General features: G+C 39.1%; 1 protein-coding gene across 3 annotated transcripts in view; it reads left to right on the plus strand.

Moving 5' to 3' along the window:
- Positions 1-16,313, plus strand: part of SIM1 (SIM bHLH transcription factor 1) — a 64,815-nt gene extending 48,502 nt beyond the window's left edge. For all 3 annotated transcript variants that reach the window (XM_006186409.3, XM_032476212.1, XM_032476213.1), the window contains 2 exons: positions 12,161-12,563; positions 14,591-16,313. In XM_006186409.3, coding sequence (XP_006186471.1) covers positions 12,161-12,563; positions 14,591-15,321 — 1,134 coding nt within the window. In that variant the 3' untranslated portion in view covers positions 15,322-16,313. The remainder of the gene's footprint in view (positions 1-12,160; positions 12,564-14,590) is intronic.
- Positions 16,314-20,292: the final 3,979 nt, after the last annotated feature.

A 20,292-nucleotide genomic window follows, 5' to 3' on the forward strand; every position in this document is an offset into this window, starting at 1 on the left:
ATTTTCTGTGTCCTCCCCTGCCCGACCCCCTGCCCCCAGACCTTATTTAAAAACCTACAGCAGCTCTGTGTTGGTTATAGTATGCAGCCCCATCTCCACAATGTGGCCCAGGCTACATCCTCGCCTCTGTGGGCCACCTCCAGCTGCCCCACCCCCGCCCCCTACATCGGTTCTCCACTCTCGCTGGGGCCTGCTGTGTGCTCGCCCTGAGGACACCCTTCTTGCCGCACTTCTTAAATCCTCCCCACTCACCAAAGCACAGCTGCAGCCCACCTCTCGACCCCACAGATCCCTGGCTCTGAGGAATAATTCATGTTAAACACATCTCTATTTCATAATGGAGGATGGTTTGGATCAGGGGAGAGTTAGTGTCAAAAAAGAAATTGGGCAGCGGGCGAAGCAGCTGTGCTAAGTCAAATGGAAAGCCTCTGCTTCTGGCTTAATGGAGGTGATGGCTGGAATTTGGGATTGTGCTCTGCAGCTGAACAGAGGAGAAGAGGGGAGTGGCAGAATCCACCATCAACATGCGCCCAGGGAAATTTATGTTAACAAAATGTATAAAATCAAATTTTATTAAAACTAAGTAGTGAAATTAAAGAGAGCAATGCCGTATTCGACAGTTCTTGGTGGGATTTGACCCACTCGTAATGGAAACTTTCTAAGTTAACAAAGTTAGATTTTGGTATCTTTGTCTAAGAAATCTAGATTCCTTTAACTCTTCCATGTTTCACAGATTTTTTAGGAAACCCTTTTAAGCATATCATAGTGCATTGAATTGCAGTGTTTCCCTAAAAGGCCAAGGTCTGGATGTATATTATTTAATGGCGAGTTTAGCTCTCCTCATTATTTTACTCTGCTTGGCTTAGAAGATGAAAAGGATGAAAAGGTAGGTCCATCCTTCCATTTACAGACACCAATTTGAAATCGATTAACTCAGTAGAAAGCCTTAAACTTCAATTTCTTTCTTATAAAATTACAAATCAGATAGATCTCTCCTTTCAGCATGCAGAAAGCTGGTAACATGCCCGCCAATCTGTTGGCCCAGTTCTAGGACGTGGCCCAGAGCAGCTCAGGCAGCCGCCTTTTTGTCCAGACTCAGAATAAACCAGCGGGAGACCAAACAAAGCAGCAGTTAGGGGCTGGAGCAGGTGGCACCACCTGCACCCATCAAATTCAAGCCCCTCTAATCTGCCACTTGCATGTGAAAAATCAGAGGGTGAGTCAGAGTACCAGCGAAAAGATGGAAGTGGTTCTGGCTCACGCTCAAAGCCCATCATGGAAGAAGATTACCATTAAAACTTGTGCTACTGGTCCTGTTAACCCAGGATTTACCTACTGGGCTACAGCCGTTTCTGTATGATCTATGCAGGCTGGGATATTCTTGATCATGACAGCTGTGGATGCCAGGACAGAAAGGGCTTAATCAAATGTTTATTACCTGTTTTACATCTTCAGTGCAATGAAAATGCCTGCCAGTCTTTAGGACTTTACCTTTGGATTTACAAAAGGATGTGGATTGTGGATTTCATGGCTGGGAATAGCTCTCTCCATATGGAACCCTAGAGGAGACTGCCTATAGAATTACACTGGAGGAAACCCAGCCTCTGGTTCCGAGTGCTGCTTCCCCTCCAGCTGCACATCACCCTGACAGCTAAGGAGATGTCGACTACAGTTACTTCTCTGTGAGAAAAATGACTGAACCAAATCCCAGGAACATTTTTGTAGCTGTGGGGGGTGGATTAAGAGAAGACCTATGACATTTCAAACCACATTTGGGGCATATTAAAAAACTTCCCATGTTTCTACTTCCACTTCATGAAATATATCAGGAACTTACAGGTATGAAAAGTTTCTCACCAGCATATTCTTTGAGCTAACAATAATGAAAATGTGGCTTAAAGCTAAAAACAGTGTCACCACAAATACTAGATTATCCTTGAAGTGGAGCAAATCATAAAAATAATGAGTGAAAATCTTGTGAACCCATTCTTAAAAACTGATTTTGAGAAGCTGATCATTTATACCATCTTCTAAAATGAAGGAAGAAAAAGCCAAAATATTTAAAATTTTTAATAATTGAATTTTGAATCAGTGAATGCTTTCTAATTATTTATAGTATAAATGAAAATATTTACTGCTCAGTTCCTCTAGTGAAGACACCCTCAATGCTGGGATGTGACTCAAGATTGATATATATATATATTTTTAAATGCATTCTCTAATTTTTCTTGAAGATTTGTTCAAGCTTAACTCTTTTGGAGCTATATGTAATTAAAGTGAATTTTTCATGAAGATTCTTTTCCAATGCTAAATATTGTGAGACTTGTGTGGGAATCATGTTACACTTAATGTATAGTTTATACAGAATTATTCTTGCTGTTAATTAATTAAGACAATAAATTAGAATTGAAGTGGCAGCAATAAACTTCTACCTACCACTAGTAGTGCAGGAACGGAGCAAGTATCTTCTTTGCAGTTTCATTTAGTTATAATTTCTATCTAGTAAAGTTTTTCAAGTTAGAAATGGACTCTGTTTTGACTGCTGTTCAGTTACATTATCGCAGGCAAGTGTTTTCAGTCAGCTTCCCAGGTTAGCAAAATAACTTGCATAATTGTCATTTGAAAATGCATTTGATTTTGCCATTAGTTTTTCCTATTACCCTTGTGTTTATCCTTGAGAAAACTCCGGGCAGTTTCCAACGTGTCTGAGCCAAAGCTGCTCTTTATGGTAAACACGACTCCCGTTGGAGGGAAGCATCCCCAGCAGTGGGGTTGCTTTAATGGACATGCTGTATTACTTTAATCTAACCCTTTTGCCATCTGTTCTTCCCATAACAGTGAATGAAAAAAGAGGACATATTTTATGTTTCAGGGTTACATTAGTAAAAAGTAAGATAAAAGTGATTTAAAAGCATGCATATGTTCTTAGTACAACACGTCTGCATCTGTAATGCTTTTTCTCACGGTGCAGACACAAATCAAGAGGAAAGCTGCTTATGCCTGATAGAGTGAAAGTTTTTCATGGAAAACAGGACTTTACCATAAGAGGGTCTCTCTCTATATTTTACAGCTAAAAATGATAAAAACCTCAATGAGCTGCCAGAATCAAAATAGATAACCGTAACATCTATTGTTGGAACATCTGGCATTTTTCCTGAGTTGGCTTGTGGCTGCCACATCCAGATGAATGCAGAGCACCTGTCTGGAGCATGCTGCAGAGGCAGGAATGAATCTCATGACTGTTATCCAAAGGCGACTATCTGTGGGTGTAATTGTGGTGGAAGCAGGCTTCACGCTGTGTGGAGGTGGTCTACTGGAGTGTAGAGGTTGGAGAAAGCCCCTTTTGTAAGAACATGCTTGGGGACCTGTGGTCCAGTGCTGCCTACAGTGTAGGGTGCTGCTGTCTTTGTTAGCTCAGTATCTTAGTTTGGATAAGTCCAGAATCCAGGAAAGAGCAAGGACTCTGTAATTGCATCTCTCCTTTTAAAGATCACAATCATGTGACCTTGAGCAAAAAAATTCTTTTGAGCTTTGTTTGCTGCATCTAAAAAGGGATTAATGAGACTTTTAAGATGTTGTGGGTACTTAATAAGATAATGTCTGTGGGATCTCAGTATAGTGAGGAGAGCATAGCAGGTATTTGATAACGGTAGCTATTGTCCTTGTTATAGGCATTCGTTAGCATATGCAAATCACATGGAAAACTGCCTCCAGGTCATTGTTCATTTTCCTAAGCAGCTACAGTGTTAACAGAGAGTAATAGCTCCCTTCTTTGAATTCCTAAACTATATTGTTTTTCTCTTTATTCAAGCCTCTGCCATTTTCTAACTTGTATTAAACTTATGTTCTGTGCACTATTTATATGCCTTTGAATGTGAACACCTTGAAGGCGGGGCTGTATTCCTCACATCACTCCGCACACTGTCTTGCAAATATCAGGCACTCAAAAAATATTATAATGAATCAGAATGAATTGTTATGAATAGTTCCCACTGAATGCATGTAAAGCCCCGCTGATGGCACAGACCTTTAACCAGATGAGGTATCAGTCTCTTCTAGAAGGAATGATTTTTTCATGAGCCCTGACTCTCAGAGGGGCGCTGGGGGATGTGGCTGTCATCTGACATCCTTTCTGGCAGGCATCCAGGCTCTTTGCCCATCAGCTTTAGCCCCTTTAGTGAGTGGCATTGGCTTCATGTTTATTAGAATCGAGGCATCCTTCATCAGACTCATTTTTAAATTTACCAACATGAAAGCCTGTTTAGAAAATTAAACTTTAAATAAGAAATAGGGATAAATTAAGGTGCAGAGTATTCAGAATAACAACAAATTTTCTAAGAAAGAAGAGCAGAGGTTTGGGCAAAATTAACCAAAAATTAGTTTCAGTGAACTTTCTTTCATGGTTGGTGTAACCTAATTAAAATAGGGAATTGAATCATTCAGTTTTTTAGGTTTAAATGGAGGAGAAAGTGTTGTTACCTTTTCAAAAGAAGAGCAGATATCCTATAGCTCTTGAAACATGATTTTGTTTTACCTGAAAATAGTCTAGATATAGCTGGGAGAACTGTCCAGAGGGCACGCATAGATTCTAACTGATCATGAGTCCCATTCTCCCTCCACCCTTAAAACAGATCTTTGGGCTTTGAGTCAAAGTTTAAGTGATAAGAGTCGTTGGTACCAAAGGTCATTTCAACTTTGAAAATCAGAGCCTTTGGAAAAAAAGGCCCTCATGTTTAGGTGATTGGCCAGTGGCCTGATTTTTTGGCAGCTGGGATGTTGATTTCTTTTTTTTTTAACTTCTGCTGAAGTATAGTTGGTTTACAATATTGTGTTGGTTTCAGATGTACAGCAAAGTGATTCAATTATATTTTTGTGTTTTAGCTTATTTTCCATTATCGTTTATTACGAGATATTGAATATTGAATATAGTTCTCTGTGCTATACAGTAAATCATTGTTACTTATCTATTTTATGCATAGTAGTTTGTATCTGTTAATCCCAAGCTCCTAATTTATCTCTCCTCTCCTCCATTTCTCCCTTTGGTAATCATAAGTTTGTTTTCAATGTCTGTGAGTCTGTTTCTATTTTGCACATAGATTCATTTGCCTTATTTTTTAGATTCCACATATAAGTGATGTATTTGTCTTTCTCCGTCTGACTGACTTCACTTAGTATGATATATTCTCTAGGTTCATCCATGTTGCTGCAAACGGCAATATTTCATTCTCTTTTATGACTGAGTAATATTCCATTGTGTATATATACATCACATCTTCTTAAACCAATTATCTGTTGATGGGCATTTGGATTGCTTCCATGTCTTGGCTATTATAATTTGTGCTGCTATGAACATTGGGGTACATGTGTCTTTTCAAATTAGTTTTTTTTTTTTCTTTTTCAAATAAATACCCAGGAATGGAATTGCTGGATCATATGGTAGCTCTATTTTTAGTTTTTTAAGGAGCCTCCAACTGTTCTCCATAGTGGCTGCACCAATTTACATTCCCACCAACAACATCCTAGGGTTCCCTTTTCTGTACAAGAGATGTTGATTTCTTTATACCTTAACATATATGTTTTATCTCTGACATGCTTATAGGATGGGATAGAAAATATGGCCTCTAGATAATACAGTCTAAGGAAAAAAACTCTTTTTTACAAGATGGTGATATGATAACTATTCCCATTTACCCAAGTGAAAATCATTAATCAAGGACCTTTACATAGTACATACATATCTGTAATGTTTTTCATTTTTAGAAGTATTTTAGTACATATTATTTATTTGATTTTTGCTGCAATTTTATAATGCACTTGTTCCTATTCTGCAGATGGAAAAAAATCAAGGCCCACAGAAGGTCATGCTTTGTACAAGCCGTATTGGATGACAGTAGGTCAGGGTCCTCCAAATATTTGACTTCAGTGCTGTTTCTACTGGAATCCCTGGTTGATAACTTAAATTACATTTTTTTTTTTTTTGCACAAAATACTAATCATCAGTAATAAAAACAAAGATTTAATTAAATTATAGCTTAATTAGAGTATATCTCTATCGTCAGGAAAAAAAATTTTTAAATGGCATTGTCTCTAATAATTCTATAAGACTAAGATATAAGTTTGCTCTATAGGATTTTTTTATGTTTAAATATTTATTTTGAAATGATTTCATACATAAAAGCTGCAAGAATAGTAAAGTATTCCTGCCTACTAAATCCAGGTTCACCAGGGCTTAGCATTTTGCTGTCTTTTTTTCCCATCTTCTCTCATTATTTATTTTCTCTGAATCATCTTATAGTAGGTTCCAAATATGATGCCTCTTTACCTAAACCTTAAGACTTCAGTGTATATTGCTTGGTGTAGTGGTTCTTAGAAGTGGGGAATCGCAGCTTTTGTTAGCCATTGCCAAATTCCCCTCCATAGAGGTTGTATCAGTTTGTATCTCCACCAGGGATGTGGCGCAGGGAGCACCCATTTCCCAACATTCTGCCAAATAACATATTGTCAAGGGTAGAAAAAATGCTGCTATAGACATTCATGTATAGATTTTTATATGAATATAAGTTTCATTTATCTGGAAAAAATATCTAGCATTGAATACGGTAGTTGTACATTTAGGTTTTTTAGATGCTGCTAAGCTGTTTTCCCGAGGGGCTATACCATTTTACATTCCCATCAGCAATGCAATAGTGAGCCAGTTTTCCTTCATCTTTGTCAGCATTTGGTGTTGTCACTATTTTTTGTTTTAGTCAGTTTAATAGGTATGTGGTGATATTTCATTGTGGTTTGAATTTCTATCTCCCTAATTGCTAATGATGTTGACCATCTTCTCATGTGATTATTTGTCATCTATCTACCTATTGGATGAAATGTTTCTTCACATCTTTTGCACATTTTGTTTTTTTATTGTTGAGTTTTGGGAATTCTTTATATACCCTAGTTACTAGATCTTTGTTGGATATGTGGTTTGCAAATGTTTTCCCCCTGTCTGTAGCTTGTCTTTTCATCCTCTTAACAGGGTCTTTTGCAGAGCAAAATATTTAATTTCAATCAAGTCCAATTTATCACATTTTTCTTTTATGCATTGTGCTTTGGTGTCAAGTCTAAGAACTCTTTATCTTGCCCCAGATCTTGAAGATTTTCTTCTATGTTATTTTCTAAAAGTTTTGTAATTTTACCTTTTACATTTAAGTCTGTGACCCATTTGAGCTAATTGTTATATAAAGTATGAGACCTAGGTTGAGGTTCATTTTATTTTTGCTGATGGATGTCTAACTACTCCAGCAGCATTCCTTGAGAAGTCTGTCTTTCCTCCAGTGAGTTGGTTTTGTACCTTTGTCAAAAATCAGCTGGACACATTTGTTCTGTTCTATTGCTCTGTGCATCTGTGTGCCCATCAGTCCCACACAGGTATGATGACTGTAGCTTTGTGGTAAGTTTTGAGGGTAGGGAGATAGACCCATTCTCTCAGTTTATTCTTCTTTTTCAGATTGTTTTAGCAATTCCAGTTCCTTTGCCTTCTATATAAATCTATGCACATTTTGAAACTTTTCTACCTTCTTTCAACCACTTTCTCTGATCCTTTTGTTTTCTCTGACCAGTTTTTGTTTCCTTACATGTTTTCTAGTTTGCCTTCAATTTCCCTTATTACATTTTCATTAAAATCTATTTTCCTTTTTACAGCTTATAGTTTATTCTTTATTTCTTTGAGTTGGGTTAGTTTTTATTGCTTTTTTTTCATGTTTTATTATTGTTGGGTGTTTGTTTTTATTGCTGTTGATGGTTTCTTAGTTTCAAAATTTCTGATTCCAGGTATGTGCACCCATGTGTAAGTCATGTGTATGTCGTGTGTATGTCGTGTGCACGTGCGTGTGTGTCTCCAAATGCTTGTTGAGAGTACTTATTTCAGTTTGGAGTGTTGTCTTACAATTTTCTTTTATTTCATGGTTGGTTGTTTGATGTAAATTTTTATCAGCTGAGATGTTTGTATTTCCAATTTCATGTTTCTTTCCTACAGGAGTTTTATAGGGAGTTTAATTTTTTCTTACTCTGGCATTTCATGGGCTGGGCTACTATGTCAAGGTTACCCTTTTCTGTCAGTTTTTTAAATACATGATGATTATGGTGGAGACGGGCAGGAGGGAGGAAAGGCCTGTCTTGTGGGGCTTTTTCCTTGTGTATCTGCTAGACCCTTAATTTCTCCCTCTTCCTTCTTTCCTTTCACTGCTATGTCTCCGAAGGACACAGCCCTTTCTCAGTTTATGGTCTTCTTTTATGGAAATGACACTTGTCTAAGGCTGCCACTTTGGCTTTTGCCTGATTTTGTGTCCCTTTCCTGTGACCAGTGCTGTGAGCCACTGCATACTGACTGGTGTTCATAGTTTGGCACTTACCTGTGCCTTTTCTGGGGATGATTTTCTTCATATTGACTATGTCCTAAATTCCTTTCTCTTTCTCTCTTTATGGAGTCTCTTAAACCTCTCTGTACCCTATTCTCTGCACCCAAGGCTCATAGCTGCTGTTGGTCTTTTAATTTTTTTACTTACACATAATTTGAAGTTTAGCGTTTTCCCTGCCACGTAGTAACAGCATAGGTCACATGAGATTTAATTTGTGCTTTTTGATGACCTTATAGGTTCTTGGGAGAGGATGTGTGAAGAGTTGCAGATTCAAATGGCTGTCATCATCCTTCACACTCAGAAGCCGCTAGAATGGAATAATTTATTGATCCTAAGGCCTCATAATCCCTATAAAAATTGTTCATAATGGGACAGTTGGGGGAAAATTGACATTACAGTAAAATTATAACTGACATAATGACTTTCTTCCTATAACCATAACAATAAAAATTCTTGGTCTTGGATTATAGTTCTAAATAATTATCAACTTTAAATAAGTGCAATATAGGAACAGGCATAGGGAGCATATGTTTCAACACTAGAAAAGATACCAAATAATTATTGTGTCCTATAGAATGTTAGAGCTGAAGGAAAAGTTCAAGAAAGACTAACCAAATATTGTCATTCTACAGGTGAGGCTAAGAAAGGAAAAGTAATTTTCCCGAGGTTACCCTGAGAGTTACTAGCAAGGATGGACCTGGGACCAGGTCCTCTTGGCACCCTGTTCCTAGTGCCTCTTCCATTAAGTGGCCCCAACTCTGCTTCAGTCTTTGAACTTGACCTTCAAATGGTTGTTTTTAAATGTTTTATTTTTGGTACAGTTAAGACAGATGGTATCATTTATCAAGATTTACACCCACTTGAATTAAAACTTGCTCAGTGTTTCTAAGTAAAATTAAGAGGTGGTGGTTCTATGGTTACAAAAAAAATGTATCATAGTAGGTTGGTAGATTAAGTACCATCATGACCCTTTTCCTATTGAGACAAAAGAAATTCAAGCATTTGCTCACAACTTTACACGCCGTAAGTAGCAGAAGTAGGTGGAGGGAGACTGGAAGCCTTGGTACATAGCATTGGTTTATTGGGTACACGCCCTGCCAACATTGCCTGGCTGCCTTCCTCCCTTTCTGCCCTTTCTCTTTCCTCAAATACTTAATGAACACCTGAACTATTTCAGATCAGATTACAGGGCTGGATAGTTAAAGGAGTGCAGTTCATCTTAAAGGGTAGATGTGGCTCACAGTTTTGACAGTGCACATAGGTTCAAGTTTACAGGCCTTCTCCTTATAAATGAAGGCTAGGCTTCTCCTCCGTACCTCGGAAGCAGTGGGTATTCTGGGACTTACTGAACCACCTAGCTCCTGCCTGATCAAAGGGCAGTGCACTTGCTGCTGTAGTTTCCTGATTTATTGACAAGAGGCTTATCTGTCTGATTCTTCTTTGGGTGCTCTTGAAATGTGTACCTCATGTGTGCTAGGGTTGCCTCGTGTTGAATTTTCTTTGTCAGAGAAGGTCAGAATGTTCCTCTCTGCTGCGCCAATAGCTCTTTCCCACATACACTTAGGGAAGGCTTTTCCCCCTCTCAACAGGGCTCAAAAGTCTTGACTGGAGTACTTCAGAAATAGGCCTGCTTTATACTTTTATGAAAACAAGCAAAGCCTGGGCAGTTCCTTGCTTGGAAGAGCCCTGACGATCTGAAATCTTTCTAGGCCCGCACCGGGATGGCGCTCCGAATGCGAATGGGTAGTGCGGTGCTCCCCGCTCAGGAAGGAGAGAGGTGCTGGCCCCAACTTGGTGAAAGTGAGGGTGGCGTCTCTGAAAAGAGTGGCCGCCGTCACAGAGAGAACAGGCAGTGGCACGTGGAGGCGGGTGCAGAGAAATGCTGCTCTGGATGCCTCCGTGTGCCCCTCCGTCAGGCTTGCGGCAGACAAGTTGGATCTTCTATTTTTTTTTCCTTGATGGACTATGCTGATGGTCCAAATGTTCATTTGGAAAATAATTAAAGCAATATTAGAAATGGTCATGGAAAAACCCTGAACCTGGAATTGCCTAGAACTCTGGCCTGAGCACACTGTATGTATCAGCAGACTTTTGAGTGCCCGGGAAAACCCCTGGAGGAGTTCCAGTGTGATTTGGAGGGCCTCATCCTTCTGGCTCCCGGGGACCTGGTGGAACTGTTGGTTTGCACTGAGTTGGGAAGAGCCGGGACTCTTTCTCTGGGAAGGGAGAGTTTGCGTAGTCCTGTGAAGGTCTCATCATGGGTCAGATTTGCTCAACTAACTAGCATGTGACAAGAACAGTGGAGCCCAGGAATTTCTCCTCTCCCCCACCCCCACCCCCACACATGCCCGTCCCTCTTTCTTCTTGGGGATAAGAAAGAAAATGTAAACTGGTCTTACATTTTGGTTCCTGAGACTGTTAAGCAGTTCCTGCCACTTTTCTGGAAATCTTTCTAACACTGAATCCTTTTTTCGCTCTTCTCTTCCTTACCGGTGTTGTCTCTCAAGTATAAAACCATGGTTTAGAGAGCAGGCTTTGAGACCAGATAGCCTATGGGGTGGCAGTGACATCTTGCTAAAATTCTCAGTGTGCAGTGTCCTCATCTATAAAATGGAGATCCGTTACTGTCCAGGTGGTTACAAGGATTCACTGGTGTAATATATAATGAATGATTAGTGCATTGCCAGGCACGCAGTAAGTTCTCAATAAATGACATCTATTATTAGTATAGCAGTTAATCTCTGTATGGTACGTAGTATTGTGTTTGGCACTAGGTAACCAAAAACTGGTAGAAATGATTACATCACTGATTTTAGTGGCTCTTGAGGCCCTTCAAACTGAGCACACCTCCTAGGGAGGTCTGCGGGGACTTCTATGTTTTCTTTCAAACACCTGACCAAATACTCTGGCAACAGGTGAGCAGCATGATTCCAACAAGGCACAGCCTTGCCTGTAGCTGTGTTGTCCCAAGGAGCCTGTGCATATTTGAAGTTGTACTTTAGAAAGCAAGAAACACATCCTCGTGCATAGGCCCACCTTATATGGGGCAAGGCTTCTCCAAAGTCACACTGAGATTAGGAAAGCATTTATTAACTACCTTGCCATGTATCCAGCATAGCTATCAGAGAGTTAACAGTCAGTGTGCAGCCTTAAGTCTTATTTTTGTTTTGTTTTTTAAGTAAGAATAACTGTGAAAAGCAAATAGGAAAAAAATATGGTGCTTTCTTGGACTCCCCCTTCAGCAATACCTTTTGGGAGGTGATGGAGAACTTGGGCTTGAATCTTGGCTTTGCCACCCACTAATCCTGTGGTCTTGGGCAAATCATTTTCCCTCTTAGAGTCTTAGTTTCTCTAGCCATATAATGGGTTACAAATATCTCCACTAAAGCGCTTCTAAGAATTATGTAAAGTGATTCACGTGAAGTACTTCCAACAGTGCCTGGTATTTTCAGTCCCTGTTTTTTATTATTTCTAATAATAACTGCTTTCAGCAGCCGAAAGGATTTTCTTTTGAGGTACCATGACTGATGAGTTGATTCCAAGTCTGGTGTGCCCAACTTGGTGCTAGAGTTCTTAGAATCTTATTTTGGTGACTAAAGCCCAGTATGACCTTAAGGGTGCTTTCAGAGTAAAACGGATTCCTTCCTTCCTTTCTTTCTTTTCCTTTTCTTTTTCTTTTCTTTCTTCTCCCTTCCCTTCCCCTTCCTTCCCTTGTTTCTTTCTTTTTTTTTTTTAATGCACTTTTCTCACCCTCTTGGTTTCAGTATCCAGGATTTCCCACGGAAAGATCTGAATCTGATCACGACAGCCAGTGGGGAGGCAGCCCACTGACCGACACAGCCTCCCCGCAGCTCTTGGACCCCGCGGACCGGCCAGGCTCCCAGCACGACGCGTCCTGCGCCTACAGGCAATTCTCAGAGCGCAGCGCCCTCTGCTATGGCTTTGCCCTCGACCATCCCAGGCTGGTGGAGGAGAGGCATTTCCACACCCAGGCCTGCGAGAGCGGCCGGTGTGAGGCAGGCAGGTACTTTCTGGGAGCGCCGCAGGCGGGGAGGGAGCCCTGGTGGGGCTCTCGAGCAGCCCTGCCCCTGACCAAGGCCTCCCCAGAGAGCAGAGAAGCCTACGAGAGCAGCATGCCTCACATCGCTTCGGTCCACAGGATCCACGGTAAGGCCCTTTCCAACCACCCCTGACTCGCAGCCTTGCGCCCCTGGGCAGGTGCATCATTGACCGTGGAGGGACCCCCACCCAGTGGTTTTCTTGCTGGGCTTTACAAATCAGAAACTCACACTAATGGGATTTTAAAAACCAAATCCACTCTTTTGAAGTGTATTAACTTTGCTGATATTTGCTAAATGAATTTATTTTTGTCAGGCGAGTAAAAATGATCCCCATTTTAACATCAAAAAAAGTAAAGGAATTAAAGTGAATTGTTGAGTCAGTCTGTTGAAATGTAGCATATATGCATTACATGTCTTGTGTGCAATTTTATTCTGTATTCTTTGGCTTCAAATGTGGACCCTGGTAGTTTAGGGCTCATTTAGCAGGGTTTCTTGGTGAGGACACTTTTGGCGTTTGGGGGATGCCTGTCTTTATTTTATGGCCTGTCACTCACATCACAGGTAGTTTAACCTTCCTGGACCTCTGGGAACTAAATGCCAGTACCTGCCCCCTCCCTCCATCATTAGGACAACCCACCGTGTCCCTGTGAATAAAGGATGGAGTGAGGTGTGGAACCTACGGAGAGTTTCACCTGGGGATTGTTACTTGGCTTTAATGAACACACAGAGACGGGCACTGCAGTAAAAGCCCTTAGTGTTATTAATGCTCTTCTTTGTTCCTCTTAAGGTAAATTGCACAAGGAACACTCATTCTGTCCATTCCAAGCTTGGGTCCAGGCAGGTCTTGAAAACCATCCCTATTTCGTTAAAAGTCAGTGACATTAAAATCGATCTGACAGCCATATTATTTTTCTTGCTGTGTCTCTAGGATGAGAAATATGCTAGACGTTGTTGTTGTCACCCAAAAAAGTCTGCAAATACCACCTAGGCACTGACTGTTCTCTATGAATGCTTTTACTTTGTTTCCATTTTGCTTTTGCTTTTTCTGCTTTTGCTTTGACTTTCTCTAGTAGACTGGGAATGGAAACCCAGGGCAAAGGGCAATTACTTGCCAAAGAATGGAGTGAAGTGAAAATCCTGGCTTAACCTACGTGGTCGGGAGGAAAATATTAGAAATAAAATAAGAAGAAAAGGGAAAGGGAAAGTGTGATCCAGGGCTTCTCTGCTGCATTAAGCAGTTGACAGCTTTCGCGTGTCCCTTTCTGCCTCTCTTCTCTGTTTGTACTGACTTTAGACTGTTCTGAGAACAGTGCAGTTTATGGAATAGATTTTGGATGCACCCCTCCTCCATAATAGATGTCTCTTCTTGGTTCAGAACAGGTTGTTATTAATTTTTTAAATGTTTATTTGTTCTTCACCTTATTTCAGAAGCAATCTAAGATACCAGAGTTATAATTATGTGTGAAATTGAGATTTTTTACCACTAGATTTGAGAAGACAATATTTATATTTTTGATTGGGACAAGATATATACAGATATATCCGTGTATACATATACATATATATGAATATGTATATATATAATAGTTTAAAAACTAACGTTAGAGCTTTATTTTAACTCTACTTACGATACATATAGCAATTTTAACACTCTAGGTGACTTAGTTGGAATTGAAAAAACAGTTCAGCCTATATCATCATCTTCCTCAAACCCAACTGGAAGCATTTTCTAAGCATCAATTCAATATAACACTTCTGTAGAAAAATAACAGAAACCAAGTGCTATGAATTTTCCTTTTATTATTTACAGCTGGACAGGTCCAGGGATGTGCATACATGGACAAATATAAACATACTTTACCACTTTGCTAATTGGTATTCACAACCCACGAACAAGGTTTACCTTCTCAAAAACTTGTTATAAATTTCATCTGCACTTAAAAGCCACTGAGAACTGTGAATTCCAGGACAAATGTTGACACTCTGTCATGTGAGCCTGTGTCTGTTTCAAATATTGGTGCATGTATCAAAAATGGAAGATATAAGGTTTCTTTTAATAGGAAAAAAATATACTTACATTGAGGTGGGGGTGAGTTTTAAGACCACTTACTTTTTACTTTTTCTGATTTCTAGGGCGAGGTCATTGGGATGAAGAGAGTGTGGTCAGTTCTCCAGACCCTGGGTCTGCCAGCGAATCAGGTGACCGGTATCGCACTGAGCCGTATCAAAGTAGCCCGCATGAACCTAGCAAAATTGAAACTCTGATAAGAGCCACCCAGCAAATGATTAAAGAAGAAGAGAACAGATTGCAGCTAAGGAAAGGCCCCCCAGACCAACTGGCTTCCATTAATGGAGCTGGGAAAAAACACTCCCTCTGTTTTGCAAACTACCAGCAGCCCCCACCGACAAGGGAGGTCTGCCATGGCTCCGCTCTTGCCAACACTTCGCCGTGTGACCACATCCAGCAGAGAGAGGGAAAAATGCTGAGCCCCCACGATAATGACTATGACAACAGTCCCACAGCACTGTCTCGGATAAGTAGTCCCAATTCGGATCGCATTTCAAAATCCAGTTTGATCCTAGCTAAAGACTATCTCCATTCAGATATGTCTCCTCACCAGACAGCAGGAGACCATCCTGCCGTCTCTCCAAACTGCTTTGGCACACATCGGCAGTATTTTGATAAGCATGCTTACACATTAACTGGATACGCCCTGGAGCACTTATATGACAGCGAAACCATTAGAAACTATTCCTTGGGCTGTAATGGCTCACACTTTGATGTAACTTCCCATCTGAGGATGCAGCCAGATCCCGCACAAGGACACAAGGGAACATCTGTTATAATAACCAATGGAAGCTGATGTTTTTCTAAAACATTTTGTTCTTTAAGGATCTCTGAAACATATTTATCATTTAATGCCCCATTACCAGCATTTACAATGCCACAGATTGTTAGAGTGGATAATTTAAGTTACTAGGTATTTAACATGTGTTCCTGTGAAATCGAAGACAACAGCGCTGGCATTCAGGGTTACACACAGACAGTGGAGCTGAAGTGAATATACACATTGCCCCTCTATTTATATGGGAATCAGAATAGATTAATTTTGAATTGAAAAATACTTGTGTAGATTAAGTGAGCTTATACACCACGTGAAAGGACTGACGGATGGCATGATGATCCAGTGAACTTCACACACACAGATCACTATCTGCAAACTGCTGTATATACTTTACATACGGCAATAGAAACTATATACCATAAATACACCCAGAGTAGGTTACTTTCCTTAACTTTAGCAAATTAAGCTTCTTAAAGAAATTTCCACTCCCCAAGTAACTAAGAAAGAGAGAGATACCTCTTGTAAACTGGCTTCTTCTTTGTGCTTTCAATCATCCAGCTCATTTGGTTCAGGCATAAATTAGGGAAATAGTTCTGGATATGATACAAGAATGAGTTTTCACCTGGTTTCCATTACAAGCAATCAGGAAGTGGTGATTTTTCACCTCACTTTTGAGTTATACAAGGAACAGGATCACACTGACATAGCAGTGAGGGTTCTTCTAAGTAAAAACACCAAGATGTTGGGACACACATCAAAAGCTTGGGGGTGCCCAAATGAAAATAGGTTAGTAAAGATGCAAAGGCTGGAGGCAGCAAAAAAAAGAAATGGTATCTCAAAACAAACAATTTAAGGGTCAGCACATGTAATCAACATATTTGGGGCTCATAAAACTAAACAAATAAAAGATTCCAGCTAATTCACCAAGAAAAAACGCTGATACGTGCAAAAAAGGAAAAAAAAAAAAAAAAAAAGAAACCTAAGGAAAACCAATGAAGTGCTTCATGACAGCAGTGTAAGTGTTTGAACACATTTCAAAGCCCAGATGTGCAAATGTGACATGTGGAAAGCCTCAGGAGAGAGTCTAAGATAAAAGCCTGGGCTGATAGACACGTGGTGAAAGAGCAAGAGTAGTTCTCTGACCCAAGGATCAGGCAAAGCGTTCATTGTCCCTATTGTTTGCAAACAACAAAAACTGCAAACTTGGTCTTAAGTTCATGTGATACAGTATAAAGACCAGCAGACTAGGTGCCGGGATCTCTGGGTTCCAGTTCTCTCCCAGCCTGTAACTTCTTTTGGGAGCACCGATGTGTCACTCAGCATGCCTGGACCCCAGTTTCTTTGTCTGTATGGCAGTTCTAATGTTCCCTGGTTCTGTGCTTCGTTAGTCCAGCAGAACTGAACTTGTTAACCAGTTAACTCTCTGCTGTGAGGTATCCAAGTCTTATCATTCTGGCTTTTCTGTGCTCGTACAGAGGTCTGGGTGCTTTGAAACTTAAGCAGGTGCATGGGCTCTTTTAGGTGTGTATAGTGACAGTCAGCTTTCTAGTTCAGTCAAAGTGTAGATGGTACAAACTGATGAGGGAGAAGAAAACTAAGTAAGATTATTTAATGCATAATTCTATAGTAATCAAAGCAAAGTGACATAAGTGATTAGAGAAGTTTCACAGGTAATATTCCCTAGGAATCATATGCCCACAACTCTTGCCATATGGAAGGATGGGAATGCACTGGAAGAACTTGGCTTATCATTTTGAAGACAGAACATGACACTGAACACTCAGGGATTAGTACTGTATTTTCATCGTTTAACACAGTTATTTGGCAGTCCAGAGGTAGGTGATGTTCTGAATGATGGTAATCTGAGAGATGAATACCAGGTTGTTTGTATATGAGTAAAGAGGCTACATAAAATTAAATATTTCTTGGGTATGACAGAGCAACATTTGTGCTGTAAATGGAAAAAGTGCAAGTGAGTGAGAAAGTTAGTGCTTATCATATATCCTTTTAAAAATGTTCAAAGAACAATAAAAAACTAAATTTTGAACTACACAAGCAAAAGGATTCAGTAATTTTGAGAAAGATATTTATGGGAACCCCTGGCACACTTAAGATGGATTTTTGATCAATTTGCAGCATGAAGTAAGGTTTTAGGAACGCTAAAGTTCTTGCAGAATTCTGTAGATGGCCAAAGGGTCCAAAGACACAACTATCTCAAGAATATGGTGCATTTTGGAAAGGAAATCTGTACAGATGGGTTTTACTGATGGATACACTTTTTAACAAAAATGTTAGGGAGAGATGCTATAAAAGAAATGGAATCTTAAGAGTCAAGGACAATGAACTGTTACAAAAGAAAAGACTCTTAACTGAATAAATTTCTGTGGAATTTTTTTTTACGGGAGATAGTTAATTGATGAAAGAAATAAGCTATGAACTCTACAAACAGGGGATAATCAGAAGGAATAATGCTCTTTAAAATAGTATGACCTATATTTTTAAGTGAAGACAGAATTACCTGAATTTCATCTTGATTAAAATTTTGGTAAATTGACCAAAATGCAAACAATTTATTTAATTCACATGTCAACAATTTTATAGTAGCAGCTTTATTACATTACATATAATGCCTATATATGTATGTTCCCAGTTAAAACTAAACTTAAATTGGCTTTAGTTTTAATACATGATTTTCATTGCTTTCCCAGATGCTCAGAATCATGACACATGATTGAAATAGAGAAGTATGATTTTTATATCACTGGGGATTCATAAAAGTGTGTTATATCCAATTACTAGTACAATATGTAGCAATTCATTAAATAATACAAATCTCACACTTTTGAGTAATAGAAGGAGTATCTTTACTTCTCATTTTACCTGTCTGCCCCACCTAATTAAAAAATTTGGATGACCAAAGAAAGAAATGAATATTTCCCCATCTTCCTTGGGAAAATTGAGTTGAGTTAAAATCATTTTTGAGAATATACAGGTTTGACGTATTATTTTGGGATGCAAAATACTAATGTCATAATCCCTATGGGTCAGACATTTAGGTGCGCTTCCGCTCCACAGGTCTTTTGACACACTATGCTGAGGATAATAGCCTCGCTTTTTCTAAACTGTAATTGCCTGATAGAGACTAATCCGACACAGGGCTGAGGTGGCATTCAGCATGAGACAGGATGCAACGAGTGATTGCCTTCAGTGTTTATACAGAAAACTCATTTATTCGTTCTTGATTGTATTTTATAGGACTAGCACATTTCCATTCGGCACTCTTCTTAGTTCCCTCAGCCCCCTGCTGTCACGTGCTCCCTCTGGGCAGAGAATCCCACTTAAAATTTTTAAGCTTTAATGGGCTCTTCTAGAAGAGGGTAATATGCTCCATTTTCTGTTCTTTTTTAATGGGGGGTGAGGATCGATTCAATAAAAGATCGTTTGGAAAATATGCATAGATATTTTAGAATAAAATGAAAGGCTTTGCCCCCGCTCCCAAAACCTAGACCAAATAAGTTTGATAGAAGACACTACAGCTAAAGAGACCTTCTGGATACAGAGATGATATTTTAGAGCTCTCTCTCTTTCTTTCAAGAGTCAGCTATTACTAAGATATTCAGTGCAATTCTTTTAGTACTAGTAGTGTTTGGAAGTGTCAGAGTGAATGCTGATATTTGGAAAACTGAGGATTTGACCATTTTGGGGTCATTTACCTAGCCCAGTGGAATAACTTATGCTTTAATACACTCTCTTTGATTTAAAAAGTTTGCCCAGATTTGGTTCCTTCATTCACACAAATCACAGGACATAAACATACATCTTATTTTCCAAATGACTTAATAATAAATGTAAACCCTATGGTTCTCTCATGTCAATGTCAGCTTTTGTGAATCAGAATTAGACTATAAGATCGCAAAATCAATTGGTTAATTTTTGCTGGGAAATGCATTGTGGATAAAACAATCATTTTCATTGTCAACTTTAAATGAATGACAGGACAGCTGTGGACACATGCATAGAAAATGTTCTTGGGAGAAATTTCTGTGTGGGGCTCATTTTTTGTGCACAAGAGTCGTACGGGTAATGCTGAACTCAAAAAGGGAGATTGTGCCCATATCCAAACAGGGGTTTGCTCAGAGTTCCTTTTCTAGGATGGTATGCAGAAAGGCTGTGTGTGTGTGTGTGTTCATTTTGTCTACACGCACATATACACAGTTGTAAAACAAGTAACAAGATTCTGTTCTGCTGTGCTCCTTAAAAACTGATGGTTCACATAAGACATCCTAATTAATAACTTAAAACCAAACATTTATCATTTTATTTATTGCAATTTTGCTGCATGGGACTTTGCTTTCATAAGCCTGTATAGTGGAGAGTTTGTCCTAATTTGCCAATCTGGAACACATGTAATCACAGTTGAATTTCCACCCAACGACCCTGGTGTGTTTACATTTCAAAAGAAATGAAATAGGCGTGGAAAAATTTTTAGAAGTACTGTAACTTTTTTTTCCCATTATTTTTCCCCAAAGGGAAATATTTCAAAAAGTGAAACATATGAGTAGGCACTTCAAAAAAAGATAAAATATTTTATGTTTGTTTTTTGACTGACATGCTATAAAAAAGGATTATATTTGTGAAAGAAAATACTGATTGCCAAGATTTCAAATACCATCTTGCAATGTATAGTTTTTAGTGACATCGTAGTATAAATCTGTAATTTGAACTTTTACTTTGGAATGTAAAGTAGAAAATATTAGCTATGTCAATGATATCTTGCAAAGTGTTCCCCTTTATAATTATTTATATTGTAAATAGCTTTCTGAAGTAAATTCGAAGTTAATGTGCATAAAATGTATTTATTATGTGAGGAAATTTTTGGTTTAAAATATAGTTACCAATATGCAGTTTGAGTCTGAATTCTTCATTTGAAAGAAAAATTTCTACAGGACAAAACAGACTGTTAACTAGAACACTAGAAATGTAAAGAAA

This window comes from Camelus ferus, unplaced genomic scaffold, assembly GCF_009834535.1.
Source record: "Camelus ferus isolate YT-003-E unplaced genomic scaffold, BCGSAC_Cfer_1.0 contig298, whole genome shotgun sequence".
NCBI classification, from domain to species: Eukaryota; Metazoa; Chordata; class Mammalia; order Artiodactyla; family Camelidae; genus Camelus; species Camelus ferus.